Source organism: Armigeres subalbatus, chromosome 2 (genome assembly GCF_024139115.2).
Source record: "Armigeres subalbatus isolate Guangzhou_Male chromosome 2, GZ_Asu_2, whole genome shotgun sequence".
NCBI lineage: Eukaryota > Metazoa > Arthropoda > Insecta > Diptera > Culicidae > Armigeres > Armigeres subalbatus.
Window position 1 is genome coordinate 323,466,757 of NC_085140.1, and position 23,043 is coordinate 323,489,799.

The window sequence follows — 23,043 nt, forward strand, 5'->3', positions numbered from 1 at the left end:
AGATGAATATCGGATGGGAGCTATGAGATGACCCTCTGCCATCATCCGCGCGCGGACAGCGATACTGTTTAGTAGTTATGCAATGTGCTCCACAGCACCCATGTATAGGTTACCATGAATTACTAATCTTTCTTCTTCTAGGCTTCTTGCAATTTAAATTCGTTTGTTGCCGATTATCAACTTAGTGTTTTTTGATGCACTTCCACAATTGATAGCATTCGAAGATTGGTTATGCATGACTTTGTATATTGTGTAACAAGGGCAATGTTACTTTGACCTAAAAGGAGTCGAGAAAAGAACCAACCTGAAAGACCTGCTCGACTGGACCGATAATCACTCCCCACTTCTGGCTTGGTGCCTATTAGGTTACCTGAGTTCGAACTGATAATTGCGAAATAATTTTTGTAGGAAAAGTTTATTTGAGTTTACTTTTAACTAATTTCTCTAGCGCTTTGTATAATTGCGGTAAAAATCCCTCCACTCAATAGAATACCTTATACCAATTTCCATTGAATCTTTAAACGGCTTGTGGAAATAACTTTACATTTTCGGAAGACACGTCGATCGCAGGACAGAGTTGCGTAATCGGTATTTTTTTCCTTCTTTCCAACAGTTACATTCCCTACTGGAACATTACCGTATCGTAGCGTACTGTCACAGTTTCTAAGCCATGTTATCTTTTGTAATTCTGGCGATGTGGCTAACACGATAATATTCTTATGCCCAGGAAAGTCGAGAAAAATTCTTATACCCTATCTAGAATCGAACCCAGGTACTTCCAACACTGGTTCTTACCGATAGACTAAGGAAGGCTCTCTACCCTTAAACGAAGCATAAGACCAAAACAATGAATTTCTTCTTGTGTCCTGTTGGTCTTTGGATAACGAAGAGAAATAAGAAATAAATTAATAAATTGATAAAATCGTAAAACTAAAAATAAAACTAAAAATCAGTTTAAAGTATTTTCTAGGCAAGTCTCATATTTTTTTTTTTCAACAAAAATTTGAATTTCTCTCTCGAATAATATAATAAACACACCAATAATCGAGGTAGTGGACAGAAGAAGAAAATCTTATTTGTTCCGGCCTAAAATGGTGACATAAAAAGACTTTCTGCTTTAAAAAAATACCATATTTGGATTTTTTCTCTTATTTCGTGTTTGTTTAACAGCTGCATTAAATTGTTCATGAGTTACATAATAAAAGATTTAGATGATTATTTTATTGCTTATAATAATTCTACTCTTGCAAATCGAAAAACTTTTAGACAAACAATTTAAATTGTCACAGTAAAAGTTCTATGTTTATTGCATGCAAATTGCCATTTAAAATTTTCGTGCCATCGAGTATATAGGATTTAATATGTTGCGCCAAAGCTTTGACTTCTCGTGAATTGCCAACTGGACAAAACAACGTTCAACGTATCAATGCGACTGCAACTGTGTTCAATTGGTTTACACTTAGGTTTATTTTTACGCTGTTCGGTTCTGATCGATTATAACCTCCAGCTGCGATAAAACAGCGAGTTGACAACACGAAAAAAATGACCAAAAATTAATTTAAAAATTTAGGTGATAGGTATTTACAAAGTTGCGAAAGTTACGATTAAGGAGGAAAAAATGGATTTCAACCGCGTAAAACGAGCTATATTTGGATGTATAACTGTTCTCAATAACATCATCAGAGGAGGTTCAGATGTGAAAAAACGGTTCACACTTCAATTATTAGAATGAATTTATTTCATATTATCTAACAAGCATATTCAACACTTACTTTGTATGTGTTTCGATATCATAGTATTATCATGCTTGGGATTTCTTTTTGTTCACTTGTGTGTTTTATCACTTAACACATTTTCAGAGAGTTATAATTACAATGCTTATAATTAACCTGCGTAGTAGAAAATAAATGCATCATTTGCTTTTTTGCACTTGGTCTTCGCAATTTTTTACTTGGTTTCCAAGTTTTTAATACGTATACGTTTAACCCGTATATGAAAAATTAATTAACGTGCGTAGTATGTTTTCTTCATATTCTTCGTGTATGTATTTTATCAGTTACTACCCATCCTATCAGCGATCTTTTCGCGGGTGTATGAGTTCGTGTTTGCTGGGGAAGCTGAGTTATGAGACATACGATTTTATATGCTACCGTACGTTACGTAACTCATCGGAAGACGACAGGATTAAATGGATTTTTTTTAAATGCTCAGGCCTGGTACTCCTTCTTAATGACCTTGGCAATGGTGCTAAGCTGCATATTGCTCGTTCCCTCATAAATGGCACCAATCTTACAATCACGGTAGTATTTCTCCTGGGGAAATCCTTGGTGAAACCAACGCCTCCCATCCAGTCGATGCACTTGACGGTGGCTCGCTGCGCTACCTCCGAGGCGTAGAACTTGGCCATAGCGGCTTGCTTCAGGAATGGAACCTTGGCTTCCTGTAGACGAGCAGCGTTGTAGACCAACAGGCGAGCTGCTTCGATTTCAGTCGCAATTGTTGCGACTTGGTGCTGCATGCTCTGGAAGGAGTAGATGTCCGAACCGAACTGCTTACGCTCCAGCAGGTATGGGATGGTGGCATCCAAGCACCCCTGGGCCAACCCAAGCATCTGGGCACCGATTCCGATGCGACCTTCGTTCAGGAAACCGGCAGCGTATTGGTAACCCTTGCCGAACTCGCCAAGAATGTTCTCTTCTGGGACACGGACGTTGTCCAAATGAAGCTGGCAGGTACCCGAGGCGCAGATACCCAACTTATTTTCCTTCTTGCCAACAGTGAATCCTTCTGTTTCGCGATCGACGATGAAAGTGGTAATTCCGCGATATCCAGCCGATGGGTTTGCGTTAGCCATGATCAGAAACACTCCAGACAAGTCCGAATTGGAGATCCACATTTTGCTGCCATTTAGAATGTAGTGATTTCCGTCCTTCTTGGCAGTAGTCTTCAGAGAGAAGGCATCTGATCCAGCAGATGGTTCGGTCAGACCAAAACTTCCACTGTATTCATTACTCAACTTGGGTAGATACTTCTTCTTCTGTTCTTCTGTTCCGAGCTTGATCATCAATGAGTTAACCAATGTGTTGTGGATATCGACGAAGGCAGCTACAGCTGGATCCACCTTGGAAAGTTCCTCGACGACCAGCATCATGGTCATAAAATTGCACCCACTGCCACCATATTCTTCTCCAACTTCCACGCCCATCAGACCGTTTTCGAACACGGCACGCACAACGGTGGGGTCCAATTGATGTTCCTCGTCCATCTTCCTTACAAGTGGAGCAATTTGTTCCTGTGCCAGCTTGGCAACAGTTTCCTTCATAACCTGTTCATCTTCAGTTAGGTAAGTTAAAGGACCAGGCGTTCCTTGAGTTGTTCCGAACGAAGAAGATGAGTATTTGGCCGCGGGTTGAATTAGGCTCTTACGACACAGCCCGGCAGTGCGCAGCGAGGTCTTCAGCAGATTTTGCATCATTTTGAAGAAAAATCACACACTAACCGGTTTTGTAACAGACTTAAAATTTGAAGAAGAACGTGCACTGTCTGAACGAACGTTGGAGATCTACTGCCGCGAACCGAGCTCTACCAGTCTCGTAAATCAACTAAAGTGGGATGCTAAGGCTAAGCTGGAAACAGCACACATACGGATTCTGTCGTTCTACGTGAGCTTGTGTTAATGTGTAAATTCCGAAATAACGGACAGCAGAACAAGTGGAATATGTAGTAGGAAATGCTGGCGCGCAGATTTCGGGTTACTAACCGAATTCTAATGTGAGATGGAAGTAAGAAACGAGAGAGAGAGAGAACGGACCGGCCTCCACGTAATACGTGTGGGAGAGATGTTTTAGATGAGCGGTACGTTCCGCTGAAGTTTTTTTTACTTTTATTGGGGTTTATCATGTTATTTATATATTTGTTTTGACCTTCAAAATTAAAAGAGAAACACGTCGCATTGAATGATTTGCTTCCGAAATCGTTGTGATAGAAGACAGAAAAGGTTTAAGGGAATTTAGTACATATGAACATACGGAAGAGAAGTATTGATGGAAACATGCATTAAGTCCCATTTGTATTTGAAAATATAAAACATATTTATTCACTCAACGGCGAGGTTACCTTTCTCAATATTAGAGTGGTTTCAATTTCCAATAGTATTGCAAACGTTATATCCCATTAATGAGACGTGTAGAAGCGTTAATATTCCACGTGGATTAGTAATTTCGATTACTCCGATACGACATTTCAATTTTTGCATGTCCAAAATTGTTGAAATGTTAACGTGATCAGTTGATTACGCAGTTACTTAATACGCCGTTTTTCATAGATGTGATATTTTTGAAAGCCACCTTTCATCTAATCTACTTCTGTGGAAAACGTTGATTGAAAAAGTGTAACCTATGCTTATATGATGTGAGTTTTCAACTTACGTAATAATATTATGTAATTTTAGTAATATCAATTCTGTTCTGCAGCAATCAAAATGGTTGAACTTACAAATGCTGTTTGACCAATTATTATGCTTTTTCTTATCTGTGGGGTGACTGCATTATTTAGCAAGTTGGTGAATATTTGTGCTAACAAGTCGCATGATGATGTGATTCTTACCTCCGTTCTGCTCATGTTCTTTAGTATCATGTGTGGTCAGCACTCATTTTTATATTACACTAGCTTCATGTACCCGGCTTTACTCGGAATTGTTGATTTTGCAATTGAAATTCCTAATTCTGAATGGGCTGGCTCCAGCCCCATGATTACTTCCGGTCTTTTACTATACTTAGTAATATATAGTAATAGTCAAGCATTCGTTGTACATATGGTTAATATGGAGGATGAGCGTGATGAATTAATTGCTATAGAATTTAAAAATAAATCGAATGTGCCAGTGGATGACTCCAAACGGGCCAGTGTAATGTGGGGTAGACATGCGGTTTAAAGAAAATAGTGCTGTCCAATGAGAGCTCGAAGTAGCTCGAAGTTTCTCCCTGTCCTGCTCATGCCCATTTGTTGACAAAAAAGAACGAGCAGGACGGGAACAACTTCGAGCTACTTCGAGCTGCTCATTGGACAGCACTAATAACTAATAGTATACTTATTTTTCCACGCATCAATTTCAGGATAGTTAGTTTCCACGCATCAAATTCTTAGAAGGCACAAGAGAGGGTAAACTCCGATTCAGTGCGTTCCTATGGTAATAGCAGTTTCGGGGCAGTTGGGATCAAGTTTTGATGACCCTGTCCATGGATAAGGGGTTTGACGTTGATATTTCAAGTGTCTTAAAAAGATTTTTATTTTATTTTTATTTTTGTTGTTTAATAGAGTGCTTTTTTCAAACAAAGGTTAAGTTCAACACTAAATTAAAAAATTAAGATATTTTTCCATTTTTTATATCTCCTTCACGAGAATATCGTTATTTTAATGGTAATGGTTTGAAAATAAGCTCCGTAGAGAAACTTTTATCCCTTCCCCTCGGATATGTTACCTTGCCGCGGTGGGTCGGCTTACGCCATTAGCACTGATATGGCAACCAAAGACATATCCTGTCGTGGTGGTATCACATGTTGACTATTTTTGTTTGGTGCCGCGTTACATATCTGGCATTGACGCACTAATTTACGGTATATGCATGTAATCCAACGGACATCGTGTCTTGGAGCCTTGAATGGTAGTGCAGTCAGGCAGAGGCCTTTTTCATCAGTGATAATGATGTGAGTTCTCTTCTTTTCGGCAATACTTTTCTGATGCGTTCCCTTTGACGATGAGTCGTAGCCACGCTTACATTTAGCTAGCTAGGTATTTATAAAAAAAAACAAAGTATTCAAGACATTCGTAGGGAATTGACTGCTGGATTCACTGAGTAGAATTTTTTTCAAAACTAGGAACGTGGTGCCAGTTTTATTTTGTTATGCCTTCGAAGAGCAATAATAAAAAATACCACACATTATAATGATGGTATATGAACAATCTTATGACGGCTTCATTCACGATAATTTTTACTAATAGTAGGGAATAGGCGTGATGAAGCTTTACTTTGCCACCGAAAAGTGAATCCTATAGCTGACTCATAACTGATCATTAGTACATGATAGATAATGACAATTAGTTTGGAAACGATCAAGCTACTTATTAGAACATAAAAATAGTAATACCTTGACAAAGGAATAACAATAAAAAGACTAAATGCACGAACAGTTTCCACTTTTTACAAGACATAACTTTGATAGTATTGACACAGGATGAACCAATAATTTAGGCAAACAAAGTAATTCAAGAAACGCATACTTCATACCTTCTGACCATAAAGACAAGAATGACATCGTACAGATCAATATATATGATTCGGCAATTGAGCCTCCAAAATAAACGAAAGATTAAAAAAATGTATGTGATTAGGAATGAGATAATGGGAGAGAGTATCTATTAGAGTTGTAAATGTAATGTCTTTTGAGCCAGTTCAACAGTGTCTTAATGGACGACATGATCCTTGTACGGCTGGGAAACTGCTTCAAACGTTATTAACACTTCATTTTTTATAAATCTAGGATTGAACATTTTCTTATACTTGATAAAAAAAAACTTCCGGCTCAGTTTCTACGATGAAGCATTGGCAACATGTTCCATGTGAGTCGAATAAACTGCTTCGGTCGATTTTGAGCGCGTACAATGACAATAGACGTCTAAATAGCATAAAAACTGACAAAATAGTTTGATTCTGACAAGAAAATGACAAAAATGACTTTAAACTATAACGATGTTAGTTAGCATGAGATCTGTCTGACTATTTATGAACGTAATTCCCTCTGATTCAGTTGCAACAGCGTCTTCTTGGACGACATGTTCCGTGTACGGCTGGCAAACTGCTTCGAAAGGAATTATGCAACGGTATCATCAAAGGCCTGGTGCAGAGGTTTCTACTCTATTCAGAGTCCCGCCAGTAAACCTTCATAAAAAAAAAAAAAAAAAAAAAAAAATGGTTTCACGAAGTCTGTAGGGCAAATAATGGGTTTCAAGACCGTTATGGAACTAAAAATGTTATTTGGGCGCTTAGCGCTACCAGCTTTGAACAATCTTTAGTTGGCGGTGAGGCCCAGAACTGTGAGGAACGAGCCATAGTAGGCGCTCTCTTCTGATGCCGACTCACCGTTTCGTTGCTCTCGTATAGAATTAATGCTTACTTTTGTTTGAACTGATGCACTATCATAGCTTTCAGTAGAGATAACTGATACTACAACCCAGAAGCAATTCCTGTATTTGTTCGTCACTAATGATTAACCTAATATGATCCATATCATCAATGCCATCCCTGAAATCACCATACCACAAGTCAAAAAGCCAAGGGAGGGTACTGAAGCTACGCAAGTGCATAAAAGCAAAAGTTGCTTTTGCAACATCAGTACAAGCAACGTGTTGGTGACCGTTTTTTTTACATAAAAGCATGGAGATTGCCTCATGCTGACTGCAACTTGTCGGGAGCATCCTAGGGGTAACGACAATGCGGTTGCTGTTGGTAGAACGGGAAGTGAGAGGGTCGTTACCAACTGTTTGATGTTTCATGCCTTTGCTTCCGCGTCTTGCAGCAACTCCTGAGAGGCAACGGCGAAGTATAGCACCGAACGCTTCATGATCCTTTGACTGAGCAAAAATTGCCATCCGCCGCACAAACTACAAACAAGGAAAATTTGCAATTATGGCTATGTTTGCTTATGCTAAAACCAGATATTAATATTACGAAGAAATCGGCGAAAATTATAGCCACCGAGAGAATCGAAATTGAGCAAACAAGCCGGTAATGTCGGTGAAACAGATGGGGGAACTCTGCCACCAACGCATTTTAACGGCACGTCATCACGGTAGGATGATTCTCAGATTTACAAATCCTCTAAAAATATGCTGCATTCGGTCGGCGGACGCGAGAGGGCTGGTGGTATAATCCGGCATTAACTTTAGATCTGGCTTCTGCCAAAGTTGGTGAAACACAGGAAGAAGTACGTTTTGGGGGCAGAAGTTTTTCACTGATGCACACGTAGAAGAGTTGCCAGCGTAAGGTTTGTTGATGGGATTTTCAAATGTCGGTTAAGTAACCCGAAGTGCTGAAAAAAGGTAGATGGGTACTTCCAAGCGAATCTTTTCAGGAAGGCAGATTTTGAGGAACTTGCTCAATAACCTGTATAGTTTGAGAACTACGAAGGAATTGTGCGGATGACGCTTGCACCGGCAGCTGCTGCGGAAGCTCGTCTCTTTATTCCCACTTGTATCCGTGGTCAATTAAAAATGGCAAATTCACTTTACAATTCACCAGGAAACGTGAAACTTTGCAGATTTCATTACATCACGTAACCGAAACAACGTGCTTCCTCTATAGAGTAGTGCAGTCGAACGTTCATATGAGCTCGTATGATCTAGTTGAGTGGTGCCCAAATTATAGAATAAGAACCACCTGCGTCATTCAAGGGAGACGTTAATTCACCGTGCAAAGATTCCAATTTCATTCTTTGATAGAAGCTTAATGCACATTATATAAAACATTTCAGAATCTCTGGCTTAAGCTATTTTGAGAATCCTCTCACCACATTCCTACATTATGGTTGGAAGCTGCAGACTGTCATTGCTGATTTTATAGTTTAACCCAGCAGCATTTCCTGCCCGCAGCAACACGATTTACTTCTGACCTGATGGAGTATCCGATGAACCAAGCTCGGTACATGGAAGGCTGATACGAACTGCAAGGCGAAGGAAATAATTTGTGCCACATGAGTTTCTCTTTAAAACTGAAGAAAGTTATCCCAGGAAGTGTCGGAGGCGATACGACATGGCGCTCTTAGAACGTAGTCGGTAGTGTGGTGGTGGCAAAGGATTTTAATTCTACTAAAAGCAAATGGGAGTCAATTTTGTAAATTGCTTTCAATTGACGTCAAGTAAAAGTTCGATTTCGTTCGTTTCTAATGGCAAAGTTGAATCACTTGTGAACGTAGAAACAGATGCAAGTTGTGTTTCTAAAGAGCTACTATCGTGTATGTATGTTTGTAGTTTCAGTTACATCGATGGCTTTTTTTATAGAACTTTCTATGACTATTATTTTAGTCCCCAAACATTTTCCTATAAAAAATTAAATGGCCAATAAAGAAATTAGGGTAGAAGCACAAATAAATATGAAATTTCCTTAGATAATGCAAAATTTCCTGAACAATTGGGGTAAAATTTTCCACAAATAAAAATTAATAACAAAAATTGTTGCTATTATCAAACAAGATTTTTCTATAGTAAAATAAAATATCACATTGAATAAAATACAAAATTTTTATTATTAAATAAACATTAAATTTTCATACAAAATAAGTTTTTTTCCACAAAACAAAATAATTCCACATTCCACAAAAGAGCAATAATTTTTTTCAAAATTTTATTGTAAATATACAAAAAACTAATAAACTGAGTAGTTTTTTCTCATAATGACTCCCCTTTGTTTGTTCAAGTGAAAAACTGAATCAATTTTATTGCCTATTTTGTATTTTTCATGATTTTTATTTTATTTTTTCCAGCTTATTGATTATTTTGTAGAAAGTTTTAGAAACTTGTGGAAAACAAAATGTAGAAATTTTTGTAATTTTACTGTTGTGTTAGTTTATGAAATTTTTGTGTTTTTTTCAATGGAACATTTTGATTTCTTTATGGAAAATTTTTGTTTCTAAAAAGTATTTAATTTATTTTTATTTTGTGAAAAATCCTCATTGCTTATGGAAATTTTGGTATTATTTAGAGAAATTTTGTATTTATTCATTGTTTATACCCTGATTTCTTTATTGGCTATTTCCAATTTATTTAGGAAAAATTTATAATTCTTTATGGAAATTTGTTTTGCTGCCTTTAGATGTTTTTTTTAAGTACAGAAACGAATATTACTAACTTTTTTCTGGATACGGATAACGGATATTAATAACTTTTTTCTATTTATGCCATTATTGTGTAGCGACCCTAAACGCCATGCAATAACTACTGCTTTCTTCGTTATTTAAAGCGGCACATATAAACGAACAAAAGGGAGTGATTGGACAGGTTGGAACCTGGTCCACTTATATGTTTATCAAATAGCAAACTGCTGCTGAAAAATAAACAACGGATATTTAAGCATAAGCAAAAACTTGGCGAATAAGCTTGGCCTAGAAATAGTAGCTGACTAATTGTTAAATAATTGTTTATTTAGAGAGTACGAATAGTCTTCGGAGCAGAATGTCGCCACGAGAGTAAATGGTGGTAGCATGCAAACATTCTGTAAATATCATTGAAAATGAGAGAAAATTTAAACACAGCCAGTAATTATAAATAACGTTTTGTAAATAAAGAAGAGAGTCGGATTTGACTTGGAGTTAGTAAACAGCATCAGAATTGTTCGTGTGTTTTATTTTTCAAAATTGTGATGACTGCTTTTCCCCGAAAACTAACTGCTCGAGTTCGTGCAATTGTACGACTGGGAGATATGTGTAAAGTATTCTCAATCAAAACAAACAGGAAGTACTTCGTATTATTTTGCAGATTTTTTTTGAAAAACTAAGGTTGGAAAAAAAATCAACTTTTATCATGACTGCAAATGCAATGGCAAAGCTTATGTTTCCACACCAAAAAGAATAAAGTGTTTAACTTAGTTTGTGAGTTAGGCATCATCGCATTAACAGTGGTAATGAGTGCTTTAGTCTAAATTGTCGAAAATCGTCAAACATAGCATTTATGGTAATGATTTATTTACTTAGCTACATCAGTACAGTTCCACAAAGTCCGTTCAAGACTTGATGTGTCTTTTGACAACACCCTATAAGGTAGACAATGTCCCAAAAATCTAAATTGCTAAGACTCATCAAAACGAATGAACTATTCTTTCCCGCATTGATCTCATGTCCGGTTTTAATTATTTACAAACCCACCAGAAAGTACATGGAATGAATGCAAATTAAATACACTTCGCTGATAAGGGGTCATTTTACGGTACAGCGCAAATAGTATCTGATGATGACGCAGATGCATTGGCTACAAAAAAAGGCAAAGAATCCAACAGAGGAGAAGGATCAAGCGTCAAAAGCGTAAGCATGAGGCTGCGAGCCGCCGTTGCGGCACGAAGAGGGTACAATACCATGTCGTTTGCGCGTCGCGGCCGGTTGCTGGGAACGACAGTTGAAATTAAATACCTGTATAAACATCAACCGAATGATACGCGGATTCGCCTTCTTTTGTAAAATGCTTCGTACATTTAAAATGGGCTGGCGGTTTGGTTTTTGCTGTATTTATCTTATCTTATATGTGTTTCGCCAGGTTGTCGGTAGTTGCGCATACAAAAAGAAACTGTTTTTATTTATGGAGTGCCTGATCAAAAATGCTTTTTAGAGTCACGGAGAAATATGTGTAAAATATAAATCAATGCGGAAAGTCAAGATATTTGCTAATTATTTCCAACTTTTAACTACGGTTGAAATATAATGGAGAATAGGGTTTATGAAAAAGTGTAAACTATATGGTTTTTGGGACGAAACAAGTATGTTCATATTTCGAAGGATAGTCGATGGAAGTCTGTTGTTTAAAAAAACTGCGTTTTTCTCCATTCCAATATGCTCTTAACATGAGTTCTTTGCAATGTTATTTACTATTTTAATGGACTTTATTGGCATGGACCTTCAAGTTTGAGGTATGTTAGATCATATCATGAAATAATATAAAAGTTTATTTGATATATATATAATATACATTGTATATGTACTCTAAGCATATTTCGAACACTTGTTCAGGTACGCTAATGTTTTTTTTCTCAAATTTTGAGATTAAGATTCAGTTGTGAACAAAATAGATTCAAATTATGAAATCGAAACAGTTTGAAAGATAGTTGTTCCACGCTTCTATTGCTGCCAAGAGCTTCTTTGAACTCGTCCAAACTCCAGTGTTGTTTCTGTTATAAGAAAAGTAATATTCAGTGTTATTTTGTTTGTATATAGGAATCGCCAAAGTCCAAAAATCCCAAATTTCAATTATACAAAGATAGTGGTTCAAAATTGATTTTATTCAGATTATCAGTTCTGAGGTCTCGAAATTTGAGCTATTTCCGGATTAAAACTGATTTAGCACAGTTGCCTAAGTTTGCACGCAAATTAGTATTGGGAAATTTATTTTTCATTATACTGTTACGACGCTTCCCATTGTATGCAGGTTAAAAAAGAAAACCCATATAGTTGAAGAATACCTAACAGCTTTTACCCAACGAAAATCGTGCATGTTGATTAATCGCCCGAATAAGTAATGGAATTTAATCTATACCGTGGTTTTCTCTGGATAATTGCATAACTCCATTAATGGGCAAATATTGCTGCTCGTGGCGCGAAAGATAGCACACACAAATTCAGGCTACTATGTTGCACTGCACATTTCCAGTGATGCTCCCCAAAGAAGTTTAACGGATCATGCGACCAAAGATTCGTGAACCTGTCTTAAAAATCGATTACTGATTATTGGGCGATTAATCAAAGTATCGATTATTGTTACGGACTCGTTAGAGTATGTCCTATTAGACTTAGGGAAATTAGCAGGTTTTGTTTTATTATTGTCAGGGTTTTTATTATGACTATATGCCTAATTTCTAAACATTCTTTGCATATCAGAGAATATTTTGGCCAAATTTCATAAATTTGGTCAACAAAACCCCCTGACAATAATAGAACAAAACCCGCAAGCCGTCTTTTCCTATGTAGGTTTTCAGCACCTGCGCTTAATGGGGAAGCGTCAATAACAGTATAATGAAAAAATAAATTTCCCATGCACTAATTTGCATGCAAACTTGAAACGGCTTGTTAAACTGCCTTTAACCAAATGAGCTCAAATTTTCAGAGGACACTTAGAATATGCGGAAGAATTGATGAGCACCTAGAGCAAAAATCGATTTTTTGAACCACCCTAGCCATATACCCTTATTCAATCTAAAAATATCATGAATCAAGCGACATTTGACGCCAACAATGATCAGAATCATATTGTAGCATTAGTTAAACTTCATTCAAGTGTAAATATCATCAATGAAAACGCTAAATAATTCTGGCCAGGTATTTACCTCATTTCTCTATGTGCGGCGGCTGTACCTCGCATCACGAACGAGCGTGAATCGGCGTGGCAAATTTTTTTGCGATCGCATAAGCATTGGCTGAAGTTTAGTTTTGGGTTTGAAATTCCGGCGTAATTGAAAGAGAGAGTGATTCACCAATAACCCTAGATTACAATGATCGTTGCAGAGTGAGTCTCATGAATTTGGTAATGAATATTTTGTATATTCTAGATTTCAATAGGGTTTTATTGTATATTCATTGTATATTTCCAGAGGGAAATCTTTCAAACTGTACAGTTCGGTGGGTTGGATGTTATCGATCTTACAGTAATTTGCGTTCTGATCATTTAGTATTTTGTCAATAACTTATTCCAGAAGCTGAATTTCAAAATGTGGTGTATGGTGGATTTCTTCCGTGTTTCCAAATCAATCCAACGCAAAAAATTCCTGCGTGTCGTTTAATAATGATGATTTTCGGTGTACTTCACGGCCTAGTTATGCTTAAATCTGGTTTGAGACCAAAAAGCATTATGCAATCTAAAAATTCTAGGGTGGCTAACTTTTCATTAAACTTTTCTTTGAGTGTTAATATAATGTTAAAAGTTTCTACTTGTATTTTCACTCGATTCAACTTTCTTTTTTTTTTTTTTAACTAATTTTATTTGCTAATTATCTAATACATGCATTCATCTCTTAGACTAGGTGTTCCGTGTTTTCTCTTAACACTATCATCCTTATTTGCTATGTTACTTTTAGTTATTATTACATTTCAATTGCTCTCTCAATAGGGTTGTAAATTTCGGCAGCACTGATGAAGGTGATGTTTATTTATTATTTTATCGTTAATTTTTATTTTTCCTGTTGAAATCAACCTCACATTCTGGAGTGGTAGAAAACAACAGAACTCAGATCACCACTGCGCGCGAAGATGAAATTTACCACAGCAAAATGTGTACACATTCACCCAGCAAACATGAAAATCACGCACGTATGTGGCCACACATGTCATAGGTATGGCGCAGTGAACTGGAGCAGCCGTCAGAGTGACTTGTGATGGCTGAATAGTGAAATTGAAGTGTCGGTGTTGGAATGATTTCGTTGCACCCAGTCGCACTACCACGGCGGGATGAGGTGAGCAGCAGATTGATTTGATCCATGTTTTTCAATACTGACTGGTGAATATTTTCACCCTGCCTCTGGCAGTTAGAATTTTTCCTCTGGTTGAATTGAACCATGTAGGAATTACAATGTTTTCAACTTAAACTAAACTTAACCTATTTTATACTAAAGGTTAGGAGTTAATCGTGCAATAGAAGATTGCAACGATTTTTTCTAAAATTGAAATTATTTTGTTGGACATTTGTTGCAATGTCTCAATATTAGAAATTCTATGAAGTTCATTGGTACTATACACGAGGCAACTTCAGAATCATTTTCAAAATTTTATTTTGAATCCTCTGGGCTTTCTTTCTGGTATTGCAGCAACTAGCCATATTGGCACAGCATACAACATGGCAGGTCTAAAATTTGTTTGTAAATCAAAAGTTTGTTCTAGTGACAAAGTTTTGATTTTCTGTTTATAAGGGATATAGCACTTAATATATTTGTTACATTTGGCTTGAAGGCCTCAATGTATTTTTAAAGTTAATTTTGATCTAGCAGAAGTCCTAAATATTTAGCTTCCAGACCAATTAATTGGAACCCCATTCAAGTGACAAATGTTGCTAGAAGGTTTCAAATAAGAAGCCTTGCTTATGTGGGAAAATTATAAGTGAGTTTTGAAAATTCGGGAAATTTTCCATTTTGCAAGTAAGGAGAAAATATCCAAACTTTTTTGACATCTACAAATGCGAAGGCTTCTGCCCTTTGGCTGAAAGGCCCGTGTCATCTGCAAACAAAGATTTTTGACACCTGGTGGTAAATCAGGTAAGTCAGAAGTAAAAATGTTATACAAATGGGCCCCAGTATGCTGCCTTGGGGACACTATTTTACAGGTAATCTATCAGATTTAGATTCTGATAGTTTACTCCGCAGTGAGCGATCTTAAATAATTTTGGATCAGTTTAGATGTAAAGAGGAAAATTAAATTCATCATTTTACAATCAAACCTTCATGCCAAACACTGTCAAATGCTTTCTATATCAAGAAGAGCAACTCGAATATCCTTCAGATTTGTTGAGCCGAATTAATTGTAATCTTAATAACTGATGAGTGGTTGAATGCCATGGCGAAAACCAAATTGCATCAGCAAAAATAGAATTGTCATTATATGAACCATCATTCTATTTAAAATAATCAAACAGTTTGCTTATTGAAGAAAGCAAACTGATTAGATAACTAGAAGCCTCAGCTGGATTTTTGTCCGGCTTCAAAATTGGAACAACTTCTTGTTTTCCATTTATCTGGAAAGTATGCAATTGAAAACATTTGTTAAATAAATTAACCAAAAGGATAAAGAGCTCTCAGGAAGTTTTTGATAAGTATGTAGAAAATACCCTCATCACCCGGGCTTTCATATTTTAAATTTTCTAGTAATAGATCTCACTTCATCCAAATTAGTTCCTCAACGAAGGGTCAAAACATTATCTTGGTTGAGAATGTCTTCGAAGCTCCGTAACCTGATCCTCAATTGGACAGTGAGACTGCACTAAAATTATGGCACTCGAACTGCTGAGCAAGTTTTTGAGCCTTTTCGCCATTTGTTAATACAATTTTACTTCTTTCAAGCGCTGGAATTGCCTTTTGAGTTTTTAAGAATTTTCGTTAATTTCCAAAGGGTTTCGAATCAGTCCAACTTCGAGACATTATTCTCAAAGTTGGTATTTCTGAATAGCGAAACGTTTTTAATTTCATTTTGACAATCTCGCCAAATAACTTTCAACGCGGGATCGCGAGTTCTTTGGTATTGCCTTCTTCTCACATTTTAAGACGGATCAGTAGCGAAGATCGCGTCAATAATGGAGTTGAATTTAACTTCACATTTCGGAATTGTAATGCTCTTTTCGACAATTAAATTTGTCAAAGATAAGAGAGCATTATCAATATCACTTTTGGTATCGAGAGGAATATCAACATCAAAATTCTATCGATATACGTTTTATAAATCCCAATCAGCTCTATGATAATTAAAAGTAGAGTGATTGGATTATAAATGGCTTCTTGTAGATTTCAACGTCACAGGAAGGTGATCAGAGCCAAAGTTTTGCAGGAGTTACCAAATTGGCCACACAGCTGACTTGAATCCGTTAAAACTAAATCAATTTGTAGTTGGATTTCGACTGGAAGTAAAACAAGTTGGTCCATTGGCTGAATAGTATAATATCCCGCAGAACAATTTTCAAATAAATTTTTACCATTGGTCTTGCTTTGAGCATTATTCCATGAAATGGTGTTCGGTATTGAAGTCACTAATGTCAGAAGAATTTTGATTTGTTGCGAGTCAGAATTTGAAGATCAGCTTCAAACAAATTCTTTTGCTGCCCATTGCATTGAAAAGGGCAGTAGGCTTAAATGAAGGAAAATTGTCCAAAACTTTGTTTCAACAGAAACCTGCTGTTTCAAAACTTTGTTCTCAAACGAAGCAAAATAATTTATGTTTGATAACTATTAATGCTACAATGGCTACACCTGGCCTCATTATGTTTAAGACGATCATTTCTGTAGATAAAAATAGTTTGGACCTCTTTTAATGGAGAGTCCTGGTTTTAAATACGTTTCAGTTATAATGTATATGCACATTATGAACTGAAAGGAAGTTGAATAATTCATCTTCCTTACCCTTTAGAGAGCGGGCATTCCAATTTAGAACTTTCACACAATTATTTGGATCCATTGGAAACGGGAGTCCGATAACAATTTTTTGTGAACAGCTTCAGGAATGGTATTTGCTTTTGAACATGGCATCAATCATGTGATGCACCACCAGTTAAAAAATCGTATCGGAAGCAGTCATGCTACCTGAATCGGCAACATGACCATTATTTTCCGCTGGGACATGGGTCTATACCTCATTTTGAGAAGTGAAATTTTGTCTAATAGCAGCGATGTTTGCATATGTAGGTACATTGGAAAAATTGGAATTTACTGAAGTGCTTTCATACCCGTTGACGAGCGGTAAATTTGTTTGTGAATTGTAGGGTAAGGAATAAGTCGACTGGTAACCGGTATTCTGAAATTTGGAGCGTTTGAAAAATTTCTACCTGTCGAATCTGGGATCCGATTGGAACCTCCTGTCATCAATTTTGCACGGAATTCAAAATCTTTTGCGTGAAGGGCATTCTCAGAAAATTGATTGGCGGATTGCCCCACAGTTTGCGCACTTAAATTTATTGAATCTTTTCTCGTTGCATATGCGTCCTTGGCGTGAGGAGGTTCCACCACAAATCATGCTTTTTTACTTACATCCATGTGACAATGTTTGGTTCCATGACTCCCCACCTTGGTAATTATGTACCTGGGTAGGGGTTTCGAATTTCCAGGCCTGCGTGGAAATGTTCCCATGCAACACGGACATGAGACATAATACAGGCTCTTTTCCAGCCCTTTTTTCATATTATTGAAGCCACTTTGTTAAAACAACTAAATAAAATTCTTGAGAAATACCTCTGGGGAAGTACCAGAATGGGATTTTTTAATTCATCTTAATTACTTGACCCGGTGAAAATCCAAGCACTGAGAAATTTCAATTTTAACTTTCATCCAGTGATTTGTCATTACTGGGGAGACCCTTCAAGACGACTTTAAACAATCGCTCAGTTTTATCGTCGTATGTGAAGAATTGGCGGCGCTTCAGTGCTAAATAGCGCAGGAAGACGTTTGCCAGATCATCAAAGCTGATCCCGGCAAAACGCGGCAGTCACCCTTCCTCAATTCAAGAAAACAAACCTTGATCCCCTGAAGGTTACTCAAGATTTCATCTCCGAAAGCCAGAAAACTCAAAACAGATACCACACAGTTCGGCGGAATCCTTTGTTTCTTCGCATGAATCGAAGCACCTGGGCTAAAGGTAGATCTGATTTGCTCACTCATCATTAATCAAATCGAAACTGATTGCTCAGTCTTCGGATAGGATAAGAAATAAATGTCAGCAATAGATTTAGGGAATGAACATCTAAGTCTCCAGCTTCCTTCTATTTTTTCCGCGCTTGGGCAGGACGGTCTCGAAACCTTGTGTCTTTGAAGGAAGTGGAGAATTCAGAGACTCCCCCCTTCCTCTTGTTTTTGTTAATACTCATTGCTGAGCGTGGAGATGTGACCCTTCTGAGCAGTTTTTTCCAGAGAACGGTGTCCCTGCAGGATTACCAATTGCTTGTCGGAATTTACTTCTGCAAACGGGTCCAATGTAAAACGAAGGCACGGGTCCTTGCAGTAAAGATCGTAATGGGACTGGGGTGGGTACAAATAGCGCTAAGAAGCACCTTTAAAATAAAACAGCTTCGGGTAGTATTAAAAACTTCCTTCCGCAAAGAGAGAAAGAACCGCACAGCACGAAAGCACGATGCGGTCTGACACACATGCCGCCTTGAAATCGATGAACAGATGGTGCGTTGGGATCTAGAATTCACGGCATTTTTGAAAGATTTGCCGTATAGTGAAGATCTGGTCCGTTGTCGAGGGCCGTCAACGAAGCCGGCTTGATAACTTCCCACGAACTCATTCCACTATGGCTGATAACAGACGACGGTGAATAAGGATCGCTCGAAAGTACTCACACTCCAGCTTAAGAAACGAAGATAGCTGATGGATAACATGTTAGGCTCTCGCTCAGCGGGTTCATGTTCAATTCTCGTGCAGGTCCCTATTTTTGCCCGTGCCGTTGGGATATAGATACTCTGTAATAGTCTGTAACTTAGAGTATCTGGTCATATCGTCAGGCACGGTTGAATACTGAAGCTGACAATATGACGACCCATCACGGGAGCACTGAAAAGCGCATTGAGATTGATGCCAGTGAAGGGGTCGTACACTTATTACGTAAGATTTTTTTCTGGCTTTTTCGAAGCCCCCTCCCCCCCATGTAAGATTTTTTTCATACAAATGATTTTTATTTACATGGTGTAAGATATTGATCGACCCCTCTTACCTCTATATACAAGCAAGTGCTTACATGTAATATGTAAATATTCTAAGTCTTAACCATGGTTCTGACATGCACGTTAAAGGACTTTGCTTTGGTTATTGCTATATTTTGGATGCGAAGGCTGGCAGTCGAGACATTCTACTCTCTTAGTAAGGGTGGGTGACACCGACGTGAAATGGCGAGTGAGTCAATGGCTAGGCAGTCTTCCGCCCCATGAAACCGTGACGGGCATTGTAGCACACCGTCCAATCCTGCCACTCAGTTTTGCCAACCGCGGGAAGTAAGTTTCAGATGATAATTCCCAGACTAGCGCTGATCTGGCTCATCAACATGCAAGTGTCAATTCCTAGCATGGCCTCCCTGCTACCTCGGCAAGCATAGATAACTATGGGATCACAAAAGCGACTTCTTCAGTGGGATTCGACGACAGCTGCAAGGGGGATCCAATCGCTTTGATGTGTTATCACTACAAAAAATCAAGTGAGTCGTCTGACAACAAGAAGGATCCTTTTTCCAGACAAAGCGACCTTCATCGGTCGTCCCATAGGGCCATAGGTCGCCAGGCGACAGAGAGGAGCATGGTAAGGTAGAAGAAGCGTTAGTCGAGATCAAAATGGATGGCGCTACTCTGATAAAGGTCATTGATGAGGGCTAGCGACCAGCCACCAGGAGTGGCGGAGGCCATAAAATGGAGTTGATCACGAACATCTCGGATGCGATCAAAGTCCCGTCTGGATAACCGCGGCAAATACAGCAGAGATCTAAAGATGTCTGTGATGACCCCCTGCAACATCGTTGTAGAGGCAAAGCAAGAATGAAGATCCCTGCTTGAGGCCAGTAAGGAGGCGGAACGAAAGATCCTACTTACATGGAGGATGACCTTCCATGAAGGGAGCTTGTAAACCCCAAAAATGCGAAACGAGCGGAAAAGGAATCCGTAAAGAAAACGGCTGATAGAGAGAAAGGAGCGATTGTCAAGAAGGGTAATACCCGTATGCGAAAGGCAGTAGTCGAAGGGACAGAGACGAGGCACTATTTACCAAAGCTGAGGGCAAAGCTACGCTGATGTACTGAGGGCCAGTGAGAAAAAACGATGGGAAACCCCGCCGGCGGCTGGTGAAGATGTCAACTGCATTCGCAGATCGCAGAAGGGCGAGATGATTCGCGCCCTGAAGCGGGATGTTGTGCAGAAGAGTGCCGGCTATAAAAAGTTGACAGAAGAGGTGCTTGATAATCGGTATGCAAGGTAAATATATGCCTGGCAGAAGTAGTCCAGTGTCGGGGCGTGGGGATGAAATAACCAATCCGCGCTGGAGACCTGGTGGATGCACTGAGAAATCAGTGTATGCGTTGAAATTCCAGTATACCACAACCCGGTTGAAGAAGGGTCGAGCGGAAACAGGTTGCCACATTCCAAGTACCCTTGGATGATGTCAAGAAGATGCTAGTTAAGGCAAAATTGAAGGTGGGATAGCCGGCTTTAAGTGCTTCGATTTTGGACATAAGTCATATACCTGCAGGGGTCCATATCGGAGTAGGCTATGCCGGAGGTGTGGAGCTGAAGCGATTACAAGGCCTGGCACCTTCCAGGGCTGCACTGAGGTGCTTTGATCTGCGCTGGCGTAGACAACAAACACCCATCCGGCGGGCTGGGTCCTTCTGTCTGGCCTCCCTAACGGGTTCTGACCTGGCAGGTAGTTAAATTTAATCTCAACCACTGCGAGGCAGCGCAAGCGTTGCTACAACGGTTGGTATATGAGAACAAGACTGCTGTTACCCTGTTATCGGACCCGTATTGCAGTCCCTTGCTGGGGACGGTAGGACAAATCCAGAAACAGTGTCAATCTGGACATGCGGGAAGCACTCAATCCAAAAATAGTTTCACCTCCTGACGATGAGGGCCTCGTAAAAGCCAAAGTGAATGGTGTAAACCTTGAATGGAGGGTTCAAGAGGGTATACTTCGAGCGATCATCATGAAGTAATGGTTTATGATCAATTAGCACTTTCAGAACTCACAAGATGGGCCAATACAGGTTGACCCAGGGATGGCGTATCTTGAACTTCAACCTTGAATTGTTAGAGAATCATTAAGATGGAAACTTCGGACTCTTTTGACTGAGTGGCGACGAGAGTTATCCGACAATCCTGATACGATAATGTGACGTAACAATGCTCTAGGAAGAACGTATGGGTCTTACCATCATAACACCGACAGCATGGGTCTCGTTATTTCGTCATATTCATACCATCGTACAGTGGAATATCCAATTAAAAAATCAGACTTTTCCCAAAAGTTTTCGGAGAATATAAGGGCAAGTCACAAGCACTGGGGCACCGTTCTCAAAGTTGAACCATTTGATCCTCAAGCGATATAAAAAAAGCTGCTTTGTCCCATCAAAGCGCACAATCCTATGTTCTGGGTGTTAGTGGACTCTCAAAACATACCTGCCAGCTAATGGCCTCTCCGGATGAGATAATACAGGGAGGTTTGAAGCAGCCCAATAAGGCGCTTCCAAACCAAAAAATTACGAACGCGACATAAGAGATGGTTGGGGGTTCGCGCCAAACCGCGGCACCAAGTGGCTTCTTCGGATTCATTTATTTAGACGGTTGACTTGGTGATATTCTTATTCGTTCAAGGATAACGGAAATTGTTTTGCTATAAATTTAAACATACATTTGCAAGTAGGATATCCTCAGTTATAGGGTTGAGGGATGTCCAATACGATATGCGATCAATTAAATCTTGATAAAAGAAGGTTTATGTTGGCGCTTGCGTGCTTATGGTCTGAATCCTGACCAGATAGTAATCGATATGTAATCGGCAAAACACCTTCAGGCGACGAATAAAGGATCACGATTGAAGCTTGAAACATGGAACTGCAAGTTGCTAGTTGCAGGTTGTGAAAGCGATAATCTATGATAAATTACCTACATCTCCGCAACTTCGACGTCGTGGTGCTGCAGGAATTTCCCACGGTCAGAACAGTAAGCGTGGAAAAAGCGGGCATCGAGCGGCTACCTTCTACCAAAGCTGTGGCACCACCAACGAGATGGGGAACTGGCTTCTTCAGGTGCTGGGCAAGATACGCCGCCAACGCGTGATTGGATGGCACCCAATTAACGCAAGTGATCTACAAGGCCGTTTCTTCAACTATAGCATCATCAACGTGCACTCGCCCATACGAAAGACAACCTGACGACAAGAAAGAAGCGTCAGATGGAGCATGCTGGGCATACGATAGGCATCGAAGTCGAACGCCGCGGCTAAACTTTTAAGCGGCCATACAAGATGGGTAGACTAGTGGACACTTCAACGGAAGAGTAGCTGGTAGTGGCACTTCCAACGGAAGAGTTATAGGCCAGGTGCAACATCTCTTGAAGATGTCTGGAGAGATATTCGTTTTGCCGTTGGTAGCACCGCAACCGCTGCATTAGGCATCGGTGTAATGATGACGTTGTGGCGGTTTGGTCAGACCAACCAAGTATGCAGATAGTAAATTCTCTTTATCTTCTTTTATTCAAGCAGGTGCAAGGTTTTCACTTCTTTCAACTTATTTATAACAACATTCATATTTTCGCACACTTCATACGTAAAGCCACCGGCTCCATACAACAACAGAAAAATCAAACGCATTCATTATCGATAATGAGATGTAGGCTATCTAAAAGTTCAAATCATAAGAACTTTGACGTCGTGTTTGGCAACCAATCCTTTTTCAGCTTCTTCCAATCGCGCCAGCATAGTTCTGTAAATGTCCGAGGTATGAACGGTAGTACAACCCACGTTGTTGAATTTCACCTGAAAATAATCAGAACACAGCATTTTTTTAGAGGATAATTCAATATTGAGTAATTCATCCTTGCACCATCTAGAATCATCTTCGGCAGCGA

The 23,043-nt window shown here is 38.9% G+C and overlaps 1 protein-coding gene across 1 annotated transcript; it reads right to left on the minus strand.

Moving 5' to 3' along the window:
- Nucleotides 1-1,715: 1,715 nt before the first annotated feature.
- On the minus strand, nt 1,716-3,620 carry LOC134212696 (short/branched chain specific acyl-CoA dehydrogenase, mitochondrial-like). Its single transcript, XM_062690778.1, is given in 2 exon segments — nt 1,716-2,314; nt 2,317-3,620. Coding segments are annotated over 2 exon segments (1,266 nt in total). The 5' UTR covers nt 3,476-3,620; the 3' UTR covers nt 1,716-2,207.
- Between the last annotated feature and the right edge of the window lie 19,423 nt (nt 3,621-23,043).